Source organism: Meles meles, chromosome X, assembly GCF_922984935.1.
Source record: "Meles meles chromosome X, mMelMel3.1 paternal haplotype, whole genome shotgun sequence".
In the NCBI taxonomy this organism is placed as follows: domain Eukaryota; kingdom Metazoa; phylum Chordata; class Mammalia; order Carnivora; family Mustelidae; genus Meles; species Meles meles.
Window position 1 is genome coordinate 72,011,540 of NC_060087.1, and position 19,337 is coordinate 72,030,876.

The following is a 19,337-nucleotide window of genomic DNA, read 5'->3' on the forward strand; positions in this document are numbered from 1 at the left end:
GTACTTCCCATCCATCTTAAACTGTCTTTTTTAAACTTTGCCAGTTGTAATATGCTGTATGCTATAACTGATATTCTTAATGAATAACAGTATGCAGTATGCAAATGCAAACATAGTGAACTTGAATGGGTACTGAACACAGAAATAATCTTAGAATTAATGTTACATTAAAAGGTTTCTGGTGTCATTTTATATTATATATATATGTTATATTGATATTTATGTATATAAATTATATATACATATTATATATTTTCTTAGCTTTATGGGCGATGTAACATGCTCAGTAAACAAAGGCAATCTTTTCCTAAGTGTTTTTCTGTCCTCCAGAGGTCACTGCTGATACTTGCTTCCTTTTACATCGAAAATAGTAGTATGCCTTGTGCACCATTAACAAAATACTTTCTCATGCACAGTAGGCATTCAGAAATACTATTTACTCCTTTCCTGTTAGTGATGTATTAGAGCACTAATTTTATTTTATAAGCACATTCATCTTCATATTCCTTAACTTTTGCAGATGTGCTATAGGTCACTACTTTCTCTTAGTGTTCCTCAGTATTTAATTTCCAGGGAAAGACCAGATGCTATACAGCATTTAAAATGGCATCTTTATTTTTAAAAAAAGGGCAGACCAAAAAACAGGCTCTTAACTATAGAGAGCAGAGGATTACCAGAGGGTAGGTGGGTAGGGTAATGGGTGAAATAGGTGAAGGGGATTAAGAGTACACGTATCTTGATAAACACTGAGAAAGATATGAAATTGTTGAATAGCTCTATTGTACATCTGAAACTAGTACAGCACTGTTAACTATACTGGAATTAAAATAATATTTTAAATAAAAAAATAAAATGGATTTTTATCCTTTGCAAATATCTTCTCCCATTTAATATGTTACCTTTTTGTTTGTTGATAGTTTACTTTGCCTTGCAAAAGTTTTTATTTTGCTATAGTTCCAGTAAATTTACATTTGCTTTTGATTCCCTTTCCTGAGGAGATACCTAGAAAAATGTTTCTATGGCCAATGTCAAAGAAATTACTGCTTATGTTTTCTTCTAGGAATTTTATGGTTTCTGGTCTCATATTTAGATCTTTAATCCATTTTATTTTTATGTATGGTATAAGAAAGTGGTCCATTTTCATTGGTTCCCATGTAGCTGTCCCATTTTCCCAGCACTATTTGTTGAAGAGACTGTCCTTATCCAATTGTATATTCTTGCCTCCTTTGTCATAGTTTAACTGAACAAAAAAAATGTGGGTTTAATTTCTGGACTCTTCGTTCTCTTCCAACGATCTGTGTCTGTTTTTGTGCCACTAGCCTACTGTTTTTGACTACTACAACTGTGTAGTATATCTAGAAATCTGGAATTATGATACCTCCAGCTGTGTAGTAGTTCTTAAAATTTGGGATTGTGATACCTCCAATCCTTTGTTCTTTTCAACATTGCTTTGGCTATTCGAGGTGTCTTGTGGCTCCATACAAATTTTAGGATTATTTGTTTCAGGTTTTATAAAAAATGCTTTTAGTATTTTGATAGGAATTGCATTAAATCTGTAGATAGCTTTATGTAGTATGGAATTTTTAACAGTACTGATTCTCCCAGTCCATGAACATGGAATATGTTCCCATTTGTTTGTGTCATCTTCAGTGTCTTTCACCAGAACTTTATAGTTTTTAGAGTAGATGTCTTTTACCTCCTTAGTTAATTTATTCCTTGGTATTTTGTTATTTTTGGTCCATTTGTTATTGGGATTCTTTTCTTAATGTCTGCTACTTTATTATTAGTGTATAGAAATGCAACAGATTTCTGTGTATTTTGTATCCTGTGACTTTACTGAATTCATCTATCCATTCCAATTTGGTGGAGTCTTTACTTTGGTGTTGTCTTTAGGGTTTTCTACATATGATATTATGTTAATATGCAAAGAGTGGAAGTTTTATTTCTTCCTTACCAATTTGGAAGCCTTTTATTTCTTTTTGTTGTCTGATTTATGTGGCTAGAATTTCCAGTACTGTGTTGAATAAAAGAGGAGAGAGCAGACATCCTTGTCTTGTTCCTGATCTTAGAGGAACGAGATCTCAGTTGTCACTGTTGTATATGATATTAGTTATGGATTTTTCATGTCAGGCCTTTATTATAATGAGGTGTGTTCCCTCCAAACCTACCTTGTGGGGAGTTTTTATCATGAATGGATGTTGTACTTTTTTCAAATACTAATTTGAAAAGATATATGCACCCTTGTGTTTATTGCAACATTATTTACAATACTCAAGGTGTAGAAGCAACCCAAGTTTCCGTCCATAGAATAAGGAAGATATGGTGTATACAGATACACACACACACACACACACACACACACACACACAGAATGAAATATTACTTAGCTATTAAAAAAAATGAACTCTTGCCATTTGCAACAACATGGATGGATCTAGAGGGCATAATGCTAAGTGAAATAAGTCAGTAATGATTTTACTCATATGTGGAATTTAAGAAACAAAACAAATGAACAAAGAAAAAAAGAAAGAAAAAACAGACTTAAATATAGAGAACAAACTAGAATGCCAGAAGGGAGGTGGGTGAGAAAGTGGGTGAGATAGGTGAAGGAGATTAAGAGTATGTATACTTATCATGATGAACACTGAGTAATATATAGAATTTTTCAGTCATTATATTTTGTACCTGAAACTAATTTAAAGCTGTGTATTAATTATACTTAAAAAATAAAATGGCATTTTAATTTTTTTTAATTTTTAATTTTTTTAAATTTATTTTCAGTGTAACAGTATCCATTGTTTTTGCCTCACACCCAGTGCTCCATGCAATACGTGCCCTCCCTATTACCCACCACCTGGTTCCCCAACCTCCCACCCCCCACCCCTTCAAAACCCTCAGGTTGTTTTTCAGAGTCCATAGTCTCTCATGGTTCATCTCCCCTTCCAATTTCCCTCAACTTCCTTCTACTCTCCATCTCCCCATGTCCTCCATGTTCTTTGTTATGCTCCACAAATAAGTGAAATCATATGATACTTGACTCTCTCTGCTTGACTTATTTCACTCAGCATAATCTCTTCCAGTCCCGTCCATGTTGCTATAAAAGTTGGATATTCATCCTTTCTGATGGAGGCATAATACTCCATCGTGTATATGTACCACATCTTCCTTATCCATTCATCCGTTGAAGGGCATCTTGGTTCTTTCCACAGTTTGGCGACCGTGGCCATTGCTGCTATAAACATTGGGGTACAGATGGCTCTTCTTTTCACTACATCTGTATCTTTGGGGTAAATGTCCAGCAGTGCAATTGCAGGGTCATAGGGAAGCTCTATTTTTAATTTCTTGAGGGATCTCCACACTGTTCTCCAGAGTGGCTGCACCAACTTGCATTCTCACCAACAGTGTAAGAGGGTTCCCCTTTCCCCACATCCTCTCCAACACACGTTGTTTCCTGTCTTGCTAATTTTGGCCATTCTAACTGGTGTCAGGTGGTATCTCAAAGTGGTTTTAATTTGAATCTCCCTGATGGCTAGTGATGATGAGCATTTTTTCATGTGTCTGATAGCCATTTGTATGTCTTCATTGGAGAAGTGTCTGTTCATATCTTCTGCCCATTTTTTGATATGATTATCTGTTTTGTGTGTGTTGAGTTTGAGGAGTTCTTTATAGATCCTGGATATCAACCTTTTGTCTGTACTGTCATTTGCAAATATCCTCTCCCATTCCGCGGGTTGCCTCTTTGTTTTGTTGACTGTTTCCTTTGCTGTGCAGAAGCTTTTGACCTTGATGAAGTCCCAAAAGTTCATTTTTGCTTTTGTTTCCTTTGCCTTTATAGACATATCTTTTTTTTTTTTTTAAAGATTTTATTTATTTGACAGACAGAGATCATACGTAGGCAGAGAGAGAGGAGGAAGCAGGCTCCCAAGGGAGCTTGATGTGGGACTCGATCTTAGGACCTCAGGACCATGACCTGAGCCGAAGGCAGAGGCCTGAAGCCACTGAGCCACCCAGGCGCCCCGATCCCTTATGTTTTGAGGGACATTATATTCAGGTGTAGCACCGGTACCATTACCAGATTGTTGAGCTATTCCATCATCTATTTTTAGCTTCATTGTTTGTTTGGGTTTTTTTTTTTTTTCTTAGCCAAAGCATATGCATCTGCTATGACTTTCTTTCTACTTTAATTCTTTATTATCCCATGTATTTTTTGTTACTTCTCCCACTTGTTTTTTGTATGCTAAATCTAAACTTGCCAAAACACAGCTAGCCAATTAGAATATTCTTGCCTATAATACTATAATACTCAGCTCTTTAGTTCTTCTCCCTTTTTGTTGGTTGCTGGATATTCAGGAACAGCTTTTTAGCCACAAGAGATTCTGAAATATGAGATCTTGTTTCTTTTCTCCTCCCCATATTTTAGAATTCCTCTAGATACCTAAAAGTTCTAGATAGCTAAGATCATACTGTAATGTATAATAAGAATGGTTTGTGAAATACACATTTCTAAAAGCCAAAAGAAATTTAATCTCCTTACATTGGAGTCATACTATGTGTCTTAGTCAGATCTGGCTACTATAACAAAATATAGACTGAGTGGCTTAAGCAACATTTATTTCTCACAGTTCAGAGATTAGGATATCCAAGATCAGGATGCCAGCAGATTTGATTCTTAAATGAGGGCTGCCTTCCTGGCTTGCAGACCACCACTGTCAAGTTGATGCTCATGTGATACATTTTTGTGTATGCTTACGAGAAAGAGAGGGCTAATCCCCTTGTAGGGGCTCTACCCTAGTGACTTCTTCTAGACTTAATTACCTATCAAAGGCCCTACCCTATAATACCATCACATTAGGGGGTTAAGGCTTCAATGTATGAATTTGGGGGGATACAAACATTCAATCGGTAACACCTTGCATGTTCTTAAATAAAATTTTGGAGGGCCTGGGTGGTTCAGTCAGTTAAGTGTCCAACTCTTGATTTTGGCTCAAGTCATGATCTCAGGATCCTGAGATCAAGGCCCACGATGGGCTCTGTGCTCAGTGGGAGTCCGCTTCTCACCTTCTCCTTTCCCTCTGCCTCTCCCTCTGCATGTGTGTGCTTTCTTTCTTTCTGTAAAATCAGTCAGTCTTTAAAAATGTCTCTTTTTTTACAGTGCAGTATTCATTTATTCATTCATGAAGTAGAATTCAGTGATTCATCACTTACATACAAAACCCAGTGTTCATCATAACAAGTGCCCTCCTTAATACCCATCACACTGAAGCCCATTCCCCACCAACCTTCCTCTATCAACAGTTTGTTCTGTATCAGGAAGAGTCTCTTAAGCTTTGCTTCCCTCTCTCCTTTTTTAATTTTCCCCCTTCTCATATGTTCATCTGTTTTCTTCCTTAAATTCCACATTGAGTGAGAGCATGTGGTATTTGTCTGTCTTTTTTTTTTTTTAAGATTTTATTTATTTATTTGACAGACAGAGATCACTAGTAGGCAGAGAGGCAGGCAGAGAGATAGAGGAAGGGAAGCAGGCTCTCCACTGAGCAGAGAGCCCGATGCGGGGCTTGATCCCAGGACGCTGGGATCATGACCTGAGCCGTAGGCAGAGGCTTTAACCCACTGAGCCACCCAGGTGCCCCGGTATTTGTCTTTCTTTAACTGACTTATTTTACTTAGCATAACACATTCTAGCTCCACCCAAATCATTGCAAATGGCAAGATTTCATTTTTTAAAAGATTTTATTTATTTGACAGAGAGACACAGAGATCACAAGTAGAAGAGAGGCAGAGAGAGGGAGGAGGAAGCAGGCTCCCTGCTGAGCAGAGAGCCCGATTCGGGGCTTGATCCCAGGACCCTTAGATCATGACCAGACCGAAGGCAGATGCTTAACCGACTGAGCCACCCAGGCGCCCGAAGATTTCATTCTTTTTTGATGGCTAAGTAATATATATTATTTTAGTGAATGGGCTAGATGTGTGATGGGTATTAAGAAGGGCACTTGTATAGCTTGAAATCTAGAGTCATGATGCCTCCAAGTTTGTTTTTCTTTTTCAGTATTGGTTTGGCAATTTGGGGTCTTTTGTGATTCCGCACATATGGAGGATGCTTTGTTCTAGCTCTGTGAAAAGTGCTGGTGGTGTTTTGTTGGAGTTTGCATTAAATGTATAGATTGCTTTGGGTAGTATAGCCATTTTAAAAATGTTTGTTCTTCCAATCCATGAACATGGAATGCTTTTCCATTTCTTTATGTCTTCTTCAATTTCTTTCCTAATTGTTTTATAGTTTTGAGAGTATAGATCATTTATTTCTTTAGTTAGATTTATTCCTAGTTATCTTATTGTTTTTGGCATAGTTACAAATGGGATCAGTTCCTTGATTTCTTTTTCTGCTGCTTTGTTACTGATGTATAGAAATGCAACTGATTTTTGCACATTGGTTTTATATCCTGTGACTTTGCTGAATTCATGTATGAGTTCTAGCAATTTTTTTTATGAATTACTTCTACATTTCTACATAATATCATGTCCTGTGCAAATACTGAATGTTTAACTTCTCCCTTGTCAATTTGGATTCCTTTTATTTCTTTGTGTTGCGGGATTACTGAGGCTAAGACTTCCAGTACAATGTTAAATGGTAATCATGAGAGTGGACATCCTTGTCTTGTTCCTGACAGTAGGGCTCTCAGTATTTCCCCATTGAGGATTGTTATGCCCCAGTAATGGGTCCGTGATTAAAGGAGCGAGACTGATAGAAAGCGAAGGTCAAGCAAAGCTTTATTTCACGCCAAGCATCAAGAATCAAACTGGCCGGCCAGGGCCGTACTTCTTACAAAGAGAGGGTGACCCTTCTCTGTTTCACAGACTAGCTTTTAAGGGCAAAGGCCATGCGGTCAGGCCTGGCCACGCACAGGTGACCAATGAGATTGTAACACACACAGGAAACTCCACAGTGATGCTAGGTGACCAATTGAATTACAATTTACCCTAGTAGACATTTGAACCAGCCTATTACATCTTGATTAGGATTGGTGCCAAAAGGGTTCCTAAAGGGTGGGGGCCCCTACTCCTTGGTAGCTAGGGAGACAGTATGCAACCCCCCAACTGATCGGATGTCTCCACCTGGCCTGACCCACCCTTGTATTTGAGCTTTGTTACCTGAGGCTGGTTTCCGGGACTTGTCTCCAAGTAAGTCCCCTGGGGGAAGGGAAGCAGGGATAGTTTCTAAATAGGTCCTTACAAGGATGATATTAGATGTGGTTCTTTTGCATATGGCTTTATGATGTTGAGGTATGTTCCATCTATCCCTACTTTGTTGGGTGTTTTTATCAGGAAAGGAGGAGTATTTTGTCAGATGCTTTTTCTGTATCTGTTGACAGGATCCTTTTTTTTTTTATGACAGGTCCTTTTTTTAATTAATGTGGTATATCACTTTTTTTTTTTTTTTTTAAGGATTATTGCACCACCCCTGAATCCTAGGAATAAATCACACTTGGTCATGGTAAATAATTCTTTTAGTGAACTGTTGAATTCAGTTTGTTAGTATTTTATTGAGAATTTTTACATGTTCATCAGGGATATTGCCCTGTAATTCTCCTTTATAGTTGGGCCTTTGTCTTGTTTTGGAATCAAGGTAATGCTGGCTTTGTAGAATGAGTTTGGAAGTTTTCCTTTCATTTCTATTTTTTGGAACAGTTTGAGAAAAATAGGTATTAACTCTTCTTTAAGTGTCTGGTAGAATTCCCCTGAGAAGGCATCCAGCCCAGGACTTATGTTTATTAGGAAATTTTTGATTACTGATTCAGTTTGTTTGCTGTTATGGGTCTGTCCAAATTTTCCATTTCTTCCTGTTTCAGTTTTGGTAGTTTGTAAGGTTTTAGGAGTTTGTCCATTTCTTTCATGTTTCCCAGTTTGTTGGAATGTAATTTTTATGGTAATCTCTTAAAATTGTTTGTGTTTTGTGGTATTGGTTGTGATCTTTCCTCTGTCATTCATGATTTTATCTATTTTGGTCCTTTCTCTTTTTGATACATCTAGCTAGGGGTTTATCCATTTTAATTCTTATAAATAAGCATCTCTTAGTTTTTTTAATCTGTTTTACTGTGTTTTTGTTTTTCTTGTTTCTATGTCATTTATTTCTTCTCTTATCTTTATTATTTCCCTTTTTCCACTGGCTTTAGGCTTTATTTGCTGTTCCTAGTCTGTCTCCTGTAGGTGTAAGGTTAGGTTTATGTATTGAGACTTTTCTTACTTCTTGAGGTAAGCCTGTACTATAATATACTTTCTTCTTAGGACTGCTTTTGCTGCATTCCAAAGGTTTTGGGATGTCATGCTTTCATTTTCTTTTGCTTCCATGTATTTTTAAAAAATTTTCTTTAATTTCCTGGTTAACCCATTCCTGGTTAACCTCCATGTGTTTGAGGTGTTTCTAATTTTTTTTCCTTGTGGTTGACTGCCAGTTTCATAGTGTTGTGGTCTAAAATTTGCATGGTATGATCTCGATCTTTCCATGCTGGTTGAAACGTGATTTGTGACCCAGTATGTGATCTGTTCTGGAAAGTGTTTCCTGTGCACGCTTTTTGAGTGCATAGGAATGTGTACTCTGGTGCTTTAGGATGAAATGTTCTGAATACATCCTTTAAGTCTATTTGATCCAGTGTGTCATTCAAAGCCATTATTTCTTTGTTGATTTTCTCCTTAGATGATCTGTCCTTTGCTGTAAATGGAGTGTTAAAGTCCCCTACTATAATTGTATTATCATCAATGATTTTATTTATGTTTGTTTGTAATTGATTTATGTATTTGGGTGCTCCCAATTTAGGGCCATAAAAATTTACAATTGTTAGATTTTCTTGATTGATAGACCTCTTCATTATAATTAATGCCCTTCTTCATCTCTTGTTACAGTCTTTATTTTAAAATCTAGTTTGATATCAATATTGCTACTCGGGCTTTCTTTTGATGTCTGTTAGCATGATCAATTGTTCTTCATCCCCTTACTTTCACTCTGGAGGTGTCTGTGGGTCTAAGATGAGTCTTTTGTAAGTTGCCTGTTGATGAGTTTTGTTTTTCTATCCAGTCTGATACCCTGTGTCTTTTGATTGGTGCATTTAGTCCTTTTACATTCAGAATGATTATTGATAGATACAATTTAGTGCTATTATGTTACCTGTAGAGCTGGTGTTTTTGGTGGTGTTCTCTGGTCCTTTTCATTTTTTGCTTTTGGTCTTTTTTTCTCCACTCAGAGAATCCCCCATAAAATTTCTTTCAGGGCTGGTTTAGTGGTCACAAACTCCTTTAGTTTCTGCTCATCTGAAAATTTTTTTACCTCTCCTTCTGTTTTGAATGACAGCCTTGTTTGTTAAAGAGTTCTTGGCTGTATATTTTTCCCATTCAACATGATGAATATTTTCTTCCACTGCTCTATGGCCTGCGAAGTCTCTGTGGACACATCTGCTGTGAACCTGATCTGTCTTTCCTTGTAGGTTAAGGACTTTTTTCCCCTTGTTGCTTTCAGAATTATTTCCTTGCTGTGTTTGTGTATTTGACTATGATAGGCCTTTGCAATGGCTGGCTTTTGTTTAATTTAGTGGGAGTCCCTGTGCTTCTTGGTTTTTGGTATCTCTGTACTTCCCTATTCAAACTTAATTTGTTTGAGTAAACCTGCCCCTTTATCTCTCTTTTAATCTTCTGGAACTCCTATGATATGAGTGTTATGTTTTAGTAAGTTCCTGAGTTCTCTAAGTACACCTTCATGGTTCATCACCTTTCTTTCACTCTTCTTTTTGGCTTCATTATTTTTTATAATTTTATCTTGAGTATCACTGATTCATTCTTCTCCTTTTTGTGGCCTCTATTTGTGTTTGCATCTCAGTTATAGCATTTTTATTTTCAGCCTGCGTAGCTTTTAGTTCTTTTATCTCTATAATAAGGGATTCTCTAGTGTCCTAAAGTCTAGGTAGTATCCTTATAATTGTTTTTTTTTAAGATTTTATTTATTTATTTGACAGACAGAGATCACAAGTAGGCAGAGAGGCAGGCAGAGAGATAGAGGAAGGGAAGCAGGCTCTCCACTGAGCAGAGAGCCCGATGCGGGGCTCGATCCCAGGACGCTGGGATCATGACCTGAGCCGAAGGCAGAGGCTTTAACCCACTGAGCCACCCAGGTGCCCCCCTTATAATTGTTTTAAGTTCTAGTTCAGACAGCTTATTTGTGTCTGTATTGAATAAATTCCTGGCCGTGAGTTCTACCTTGTGTTCTTTGTTTTGGGGTGAATTCTTCCATCTCATCATTTTGTCTAGAAAAGAAAAGAGGGAAGAAGAAAAAAAGAATTAAATCCCCCCCCCAAAAAAAAACAGAAGCAAAAAACAAAAACACAAAATAAGAAAACAAACAAACAAAAAAATCCTGTGTGTGTTTTGGTCTGCTTGTTAAAAGAATCTACATTCCAAAATAAGGATAAATAAATAAAGTAGACCAAAAATAATATCCCTCTGTATAGATAGATATACAAAGCATACATATATATAAATAAAATAGTAACAGAAATTTAGAAGGAATTGGAAAATATAAGAAAATAAAAGATCTTAAAAGTAAAAGAAATAATACAAGTAAAATGGAAGCTCAATCCTATCCCCTCTAGCACTGAAGCTTTGCAGCACTGTATGATCAAAAAACTTGCTGCCAACTAGTTTGTGCTGGTCTTCTGGGGGAGGGGCCTGCTACACTGATTCTCAGAAGACTTGTTTCAGTGGAAATGCTTCCCCAGGTTGCAGGGACCTGGGGCTTGGTGTATAAGTCCCTGGCCTCCAGTAGGTGGCGCTCTTTTGCTCCCTGAAGCCTTTTAGCACTGATGGGTGGGACGAAAATGGCTGCATGCTCCTCTGTAGCCCTTCAATGAGCCCTCACAGAAAAGGAGTCAGTCACCCTATTTGTTTCTCTAGTTTCTATCTGAACCCTGGATTCACCCTGTGCATATCCAAGCCTCTCAGGTGTGTGACCAGGTCAAAACTCCAAATTCCATGGATGTTGGTGCCACAGACCCACACGGTTCCTCTAGGGGAGAGTCTTGCCACACTTGCCATCCTGTCCCAGAAAAGCAGTCACATGACCACCTGGCAGTTTGCAGTTTATAGCAGAAACCCTGTACCAAGACTCGCTGTTCTCTGCAGGCTTGCTGGCTCCTATAAGTGGAAATAGCTCAGCACCTTGGTGCGACCCATTCTTCCTGCAACCCAGGAGAACCTCAGACCACCCTGTCACTCCTGGTATTCTGCCCCTCCCTGCCACCTGAGCACCCTTAATCCAGGAATGTCCTCCACAACAGAGAATGTAAAAGTTCAGATTTTGTCCCCAGTTGCTTCTAATACATTGCATATGCTCCAAGCAGTCTTTCTCCCCACCACTGCATCCACAGCTGTGTCTCCCTCAGGTGAGCTTCCACACCTCCAACCTTCCAAGAGGTGGTTGCTTTTCAACTGGTAGATTGGTTTTGCAGTTTTTGTTCTCTTAGACCTCTCATTAACTTTTTGGGTGTTCAGAATAATTTGATAACTATCTAGCTGTGTTCGAGGGATGAGAAGCTCTGGATCCTCCTAATCTTCCACCATCTTAACTCCTCTCTTTAAAAATATCTTAATATTGACCAAGTTTGATGTCATTGTACAAAAATATCTTTCTTTGAAAGTGTCATCCCCTTTATTTCACTTTGGGATCATGCTTGATCATCATGTGTCCCCATAGTATTGTTAGACTAGAACTAATAAAACTGCTATTCATCTATATATGTATATATATATATATATATGTATATATATATATATAGTTTTAGAAAAATGCTGGACGACAGTGGATAACTATCAAGAAAAAGCAGCCTTATGTTTATAGTATAAGGAGAAAGCTTCAGTATTTTTCCCAGGTGATACTCTTTGTTTTTAACAAAAATGTCAGTTCAGGACTGAGAGAAAAATAAGCAAATTCATGATTTGACAGTTTTCATGTCAAATAAGCAAAAATATAGTATCTAATGGATTTTGGGTTTATTAGTAGATTTCTGGTGATAGTTAATAAATTATACCACATTAGTATTTCGTAAACCTTGTGTTTCATATTGTAAGAAATTTCAGATGAAAGACCTGTTTCATGCCAAAGCTGGCTTCTTCTAATTTTAAACCTGTGGGATAATACACAATAATGTATAAACAGAGAGGTTATCTTGAATATGTTCATTTTTACCCCCTGTTCTAAGTTCTAACACATCAGAAATGTGATGATTTGTAGGCCCAATGAAAATCTAAAGCATGGATAAAGATGATATGATTACTTCATATTTTAGTCCTTGGATCTTACATTTGTCCAAAGATAGGTTATTTTGACCTGATATTCTGCTGTTACTAATTTATACTAAAAGGTATCCTTGGTACAAGCCTGGGGTAAAATGGCTACAACACTGTTGAGTGTCCTTGTCATCAAGTGAAATGCAGTCTGTAGCGTTCAAAATAGAGTGACAAAACAAATAGAATTAAGTTAGGAAGAACTACATAAGTAGTGTCATAACAAGTAGTTCTTAAGACTGGCCAGAATTTTAGTACAGAGGGTATTAAAAGGGGTGATGACATGGAGACAGGCAACCAATTGAATTTATACTCAAAGAGTACCTGAAGGAGAGTAATGAATAGATACAAGGTTAGAAAAGTGATGGTGAGCTTCCTCTGAGATGGGGTGTGGGAGAGGTAGGAGCATATTTTTTTTATGTTTATATTCCTAGTACCTAGCATTGTGCTTGACTAATCTTTGCTTAAAGAATGGGAAAAATGGGGGCGCTTGGGTGGCTCAGTGGTTTAGGCCTCTGCCTTCAGCTCAGGTCATGATCCCAGGGTCCTGAGATCGAGCCCCGCATCAGGCTCTCTGCTCGGCAGGGAGCCTGCTTCCTCCTCTCTCTGCATGCCTTTCTGCCTACTTGTGGTCTCTCTCTGTCAAATAAATAAATAAAATCTTAAAAAAAAACCTCAACATTTAAAAAAACTGGGAAAAATGTAAATTTATATATATATATATAAATAGGTTTGTTTTTATGATTTTATAAGACTATCTCTGATTTATAGATTTAAATCATGTTCAGAACCAATCCTATGTAAGAATAAAATCACTAATGTTTAAATTTTCTTTTTTACTTTCTTGAAAGTATAATGCCATTATATTCCTCTGCAGTAGCTTGAAAAACATCCAGCTCTTTCTTCTGCTGCCTTCAGGTCAGCATAAACCCTAAATAGATGGATGTAGAGTTAAGATTGATATGTTTGTGTTAAGGAGGGCATGTATTGCATGGAGCACTGGGTGTGGTGCATAAACAATGAATTTTGGAACACACACACACACACACAAATTAAATTTAAAAGAAATGGAAAAAAAAGGTTGGTATGTGTAAAAGCAGAAACCATGTAAATAATTTTTTACCAAATAAACTTGACATGTAACATTGTGTAAGTTAAAGATATACAGTGTTTTACATATACAGTGTTTTACTTTGATATATGTATATACTGTAATATGATTGCCATTTTAATGATACTTATCATATTACATAATTATAGTACAATATTATCTGTATTCACTGTACTGTGCTTTCAATTTCTATTTTTTTTTTTTTACTTGTTACAAGTTTGTACACTTAAACACCATCAATCTTATCTATCTCTGTCCCCTGGTTACTACCATTTTATTGTTTTTTACAGGTTTGACTTTTTAGATTACACATATAAATGATTTCATACAGTACTTGTCTTTCTCTGATTTATCTTACTCAGCATCATGTGCTCAAGGTCCATCCATATTGTTACAAATAGCAGGATATCATTCTGTCTCAGGGCTGAATAATACTCCATTTTGTATATGTACCACATTCTTTTTCATGTGTTCATTGATGGGCATTTGAGTTGTTTCCATATCTTGGCAATTGTGAATAATGCTGCAATAAATATGGAGGTGCATATATCTCATTGAAATCTTAATCTCTTCCTTCTGATACAATCATAAGAAAAATGTAATGTTGGAGCTCTAAAGCAACCCAATAAAACTTCTTCAGTGATGGAAATGTTCTGTTTTGGTGCTGTCCAGTGTGGTGGCCACTAGAGTCACATTTATCTTTTGAGGCCTTGAAATGTGGTTAGGGGATGAAAGAACTGCATTCTCAATTTTATTTAATTTTAATTAATTGAAATATAAATTTAAATAGCGTATGTTGGTAGTGGCTACCATATTGGACAATATAGTTCTAAGGGTCCTAAGAAATTGTCTGCTTGAGGTCCTTCATTTTATAAATAGGGAGACTTTGGCCCAGAGATTATGTAGTTGTTTAAGAACAGAACTGGGATTAAACACAGGTATCCTGATGCTCGACTAAGTGGTATTACTAGATATGAACACTTTCCAATTTTTTTGGACACTTTGAAATTCTTAAGTTGCTAATCAAATTGTAATTACTACATTTACTCCATTTTTTGTGTTTAGTAGCAATTATCCATTTCTCCTTTCTACTTCCTCGACTTCACACACACCTACATTCTCTCCATCAAAAAACAACAACAAAAAAATATCTTTAGAGTGAAGTTTTCAAATTAATTTATTTAACTAGGAAGTAGATTTTCATTGTGTGTGATTGTAAATGACTTTTACCTCTCATTTTTTGAAATTCCCTCTGGTCGTCTCCACGTTCAAGATGTTCAATGTGGGTAAAAAGAGGGATTCTGGTCATATAATCTAGAATATTATTTTGATATAATGTAATACGTGTTCAGAACTTCCCTTGTAGGTTTAAGAGAAACAAGGTGGCAATATCTTATCTGTAGTAAATTATACGCTGGAAAATTATCACTGAACTTCAGAATTGTGCATTGTCAAAATTAGGAAGATGAGAGAAGATATTTGCAAATGACATATCAGATAAAGGGCTATTTTCCAAAATCTATAAAGAACTTATAAAAGTTCACATCCAAAGAACAAATAATGCAATCAAGAAATAGGCAGAAGCCATGAACAAACATTTCTAGAAAGAAGACATCCACATGCCTTGGCATCAGGGAAATACAGATCAAAACCACAATGAGATACCACCTCACACCAGTCAGAATGGCTAAAATTAACAAGAAAGTAAACAACATGTGTTGGCGAGGATGCAGAGAAAGGGGAACCCTTTTACACTATTGGTAGGAATTGTAAGCTGGTGTAGCCACTCTGGAAAACAGTATGGAGGTTTCTCAAGAAGTTAAAAATAGAGCTACCATATGATCTAGCAATTGCATTACTAGGTATTTACCTCAAAAATACAAATACAGTGAAAGAAAGGGGTACCCCAGTGTTCATAGCAGCAATGTTCACAATAGCCAGTGTGTCAAAAGAGCTGAGATGTCCATGGATAAGGAAGATGTGGCATATATGTACCGTGGAATATTACACAGCCATCAGAACAGATAAATACTTACCATTTACATTGACATGGGTGGAACTGGAGGGTGTTATGCTGAGTGAAGTAAGTCAGTCAGAGAATGACAAGTATCTTATGGTTTCACTCATATGTGAAATACAAGAAACAGGGCAGAGGACCATTGGGGAAAAGAGGGAAACTGAATGGGAAATCATCAGAGAGGGAGAAAAACCATAAGAAACTCTTAACTATAAGAAACAAACTGAGCGTTGCTAGAGTGGAGATGGGTGGGTGGTTGGGGTAACTAGGTGATGAGCATTAAGGAGGGCACATGATGTGATTGAGCACTGGGTGTTATAGACAACTGGTAAATCATTTAACACTACATCTAAAACTAATGATGTATAAGTAGTATAAGTTGGCTACTTGAATTTAAATTAAAAAAAATTAAATTTAAAAATTGAATTTAAATTTAAAAAAAGAAGTTAAAAAAAGGATAATTGTTGGGGAATAGTGGGAAATAAGACTATCGGTATGGATTGGAGATAAATTATGGAGAGTATAAAGTACAAAATGGTTTTAAATAGTGTTCTAGGCAAGAGGACAGCAATTTTTTTGAGCAGAGTAGTAATCTGACAAAAGAATGCTTTTAGTTTGACAGTGGTAATTACAGTTGGTTGGAATTAGATGAGAATGGAGTGGTGGCTTTTTGGCTAGGAGATTGGTGATGATGGAAATGATGATGATGGTTATAATTAAAATATATGAGCCCCTTTTCTCTGCTTGTTCCTATGAGATAAGTAGTATTACAACATTTTAAAATTGACACCCATTCTCACTCTGAAGTCTCTCCTCTCTCCATTATTTTACCAATCAGGCAGCAAAGGCCTGGTCTAGTTAGGGTGGTGGATCCGTTAGCACTCTGTACCTACCCGTATTATAAAATTCATCACTATGGGCCCTTTTTTTGTATTATATATTTATCTTCTCTACTAGACTATGATTCTTTGAGGGTATGGATTATATATTAATCATTTTAGTAACCCAGCACCTAAATTATACATTAGGCACTTGAAAATGTTTGTTGAGGGGTGCTTGGTTGTCTCAGTTAAGTGTCCGACTTCTTTAGATCATGAACTGAGGGTCCTGAGATCACGCTCCGTGCTCAGCAGGGAATCTGCTTCTCCGTCTGCCCCTCCCTCCACTCGTGCTTTCTCTCTCTTAAATAAACAAATCTTTTTAAGAAAATATTTGTTGAATGACAGGATGAGAGTACATAGTAAGCAAGAGATATAAACTTTGTACTCAAGTGCAGTAGAACATTAAAGCTGGAATTCTAGAATGCTTTCTTCTGTTCCTGCCTTTTATCAATATTAGTAAACTGCCCTTGTTTCAACTGAAAAATGCTGTTGACAAATAATAATGGGATATATCATAAGTTTCATGGAAGTAAAAGTTTTTTATTTTGGAGAATTTCAAACATTTACAAAAGTACAGAAAACAGTGTGAAATACAATGGCGTAGTATAGCATAATATAACATAAATGTAATGTATATAATATATGCCTGTCCCTGAGCTTCAGCAATAATCAAGTCCTGGCAAATCTTCTTTCATCTTTACCCACCCCTGGAATATTTTGAAGCAGATCCCAGACATATTTCATCTGTAAAAATATTAGCATATATCTCTTAAAAAACTGGAACTCTTTAAAAAATAATCATGCATAGAAATTCCCTAATATCAGATACATGGTCAGTGTTAAAATATCTCTGCATATGAGGTTGGTTGGGAAGATGACGTAGTAGTAGGACTCTAAGCTCACCTTATCCCACAAATATACCTAGATAACACTCTCATCAGCTTAAGTAACCTAGAAAATGATGTGACAACTGGCAGGACAAACTCCAGAGATATAGCCTGGAAGCAGCAGTTTGAAAATCACCAGGGGCATACGGGAGGTAGTTGTTTACTCATCTCAGAGAATGGCCCGGAGAGACAGGGATCATAGGGAGACCTCTCCAGGAACAAAGGAGATGGCAGGCACTAATTCCCTCCCCCACCTCCAGGTATGAATAGTGGCCACTTGAGGGAACCAGAGCACCACAGACACTCTTAACATCTTATACCAAGTCCTGCCCATCCCCTCATCCAACATGCTTCTGTGGATTCTCACCTCCCAGTCATGCTATACTTAGTCCTGGTGCTGCAAGCCCCTCGCCCAGAAGATATGAGCAAACCTTGCCAGTACCACTCTCCCAGCCTGTGTGTTTTGTAGGACCTCAGTTCCAGAGGTGCTGGGCGCAGATCTCATTTCACAAGAAGACCACTGTACATCATGGTAAAATGTGCCCCAACCTACTGGGGACCAAAGACTGCTCACAGTAAGCAAAGAGAACCTCTGCAGATAACTGGATTGAAGGAAAAAGAAGCCAAGACTCAACAGCAGAGCACATGTAACACATATAGGACATAGTCCCTGAAATGCTAGGCTCTGGACACTGCACTGTGGGATCCTGTAGGATCTCTTTTTCTTAAGGCCATTACCTTCAAAAGCAAGAGACATAGCTAACTTTACCAACATACAGAAGCAGACACAGAAACAAAATAAGAAGACAGAGAAATATGTCCCAAATGGAAGAACAAGACCAAACCATAGCAAGAGACCTAAGCAAAATAGATATAAGTAATATGGCTGATAGAGAATTTAAAGTAATGATCGTAAAGATACTCAGTGGACTTGAGAAGAGTATGGAGGATATCAGTGAGACACTTCACAAAGAGATATAAAAGAATCAGAGCTGAAGAGCACAATAAATGAAATTTAAAATTCACTTGCTGGAAAAAAATAGCAGACTAGAAGAAGCTGAGGAACAAATTAACTACCTGGCAGACACAGTAATGGAAAGTAACTAAGCTCAGCAAAGGAGAAGAAAATTATTCCAAATGAGAACAGTCTTAGGGAGCTCAGTGACTTAATCAAACACTTGATCTGTGTTATAGGGATCTCAGAAGAAGAGTGAAAAAAGGAAGCAGAAATTTAATTTGAAAAAATAAGAGCAAAAAGCTTCCCTAATTTGGGGAAGGAAACATGTATTCAGAGTCAGGAAGCTCAGAGATTCCCCAACAAAATGAACCAAAGAAGATCCATAGCAAGACACAGCCAAGACTCAATTTAGCAACACTGCTTTTCGAAATAGAAGGAGAGATCAAGAGTTTCCCAAACAAAAACTAAAGGAGTTTGTGGCCACTGTCCCAGCTCTGCAAGAAATATTAAAGGGGACTCATTGGAGGCAGGAAGCACAAAAGCAGTAAACACACAAAAACAGTATAAAATATAATGACATATACCTAAAACATGAGGAGGAGAGGAAGAAAGAATGGATTGATACTTGAATGACCATAGACTTAAAATAAACTGCCATTTGCAGAAGAGGTTACATAGAAAGTTAGTGGTAACTATCTATCAAAAACCATTACTAAATATGCTAAGGATAAAGAAAAAGAAATCTAAATATATCACTAAAGAAAATAAGTGAAACCTGAGAGAAATACAATAAAGGAACAGAAAATTTCCAGAAACAACCACAAAACAAGGAATAAAATTGCAATAAATACTTATCTATTAATAATTACTTTGTACATGGACTTAGTGCTCCAGTCAAAAGATTTATAGTATCAAAACGTATGAAAGAAACCAGACTGGGGCACCTGGGTGGCTCAGTCAGTTAATTGTCTGCCTTCAGATCAGGTCATGATCCTAGGGTCCCAGGACTGAGCCTCTGCATTGGGCTCCCCACTCAGCAGGGAGCCTACTTTTCCCCCTCCCTCTGCTGCTTCCCCTGCTTGTGTGCTCTCTCTCTCTCTGTCAAATAGATAAACAACTAAACAAACAATAAATAAATAACATATTTATGTTACCTACAAGA

General features: G+C 37.1%; 1 protein-coding gene across 3 annotated transcripts in view; it reads left to right on the top strand.

The window, feature by feature from the left end:
* APOOL (apolipoprotein O like) overlaps nucleotides 1–19,337 on the top strand; it is a 125,917-nt gene that overhangs the window by 18,928 nt on the left and 87,652 nt on the right. The window contains exon 2 of one of the 3 annotated variants that reach the window (XM_045995387.1): nucleotides 7,441–7,489. The exons of the other annotated variants lie outside the window; for them this stretch is intronic. Within the exon in view, the coding sequence (XP_045851343.1) occupies nucleotides 7,487–7,489 (3 nt within the window). The 5' untranslated portion in view covers nucleotides 7,441–7,486. The remainder of the gene's footprint in view (nucleotides 1–7,440; nucleotides 7,490–19,337) is intronic. 3 annotated transcript variants of the gene reach the window in all.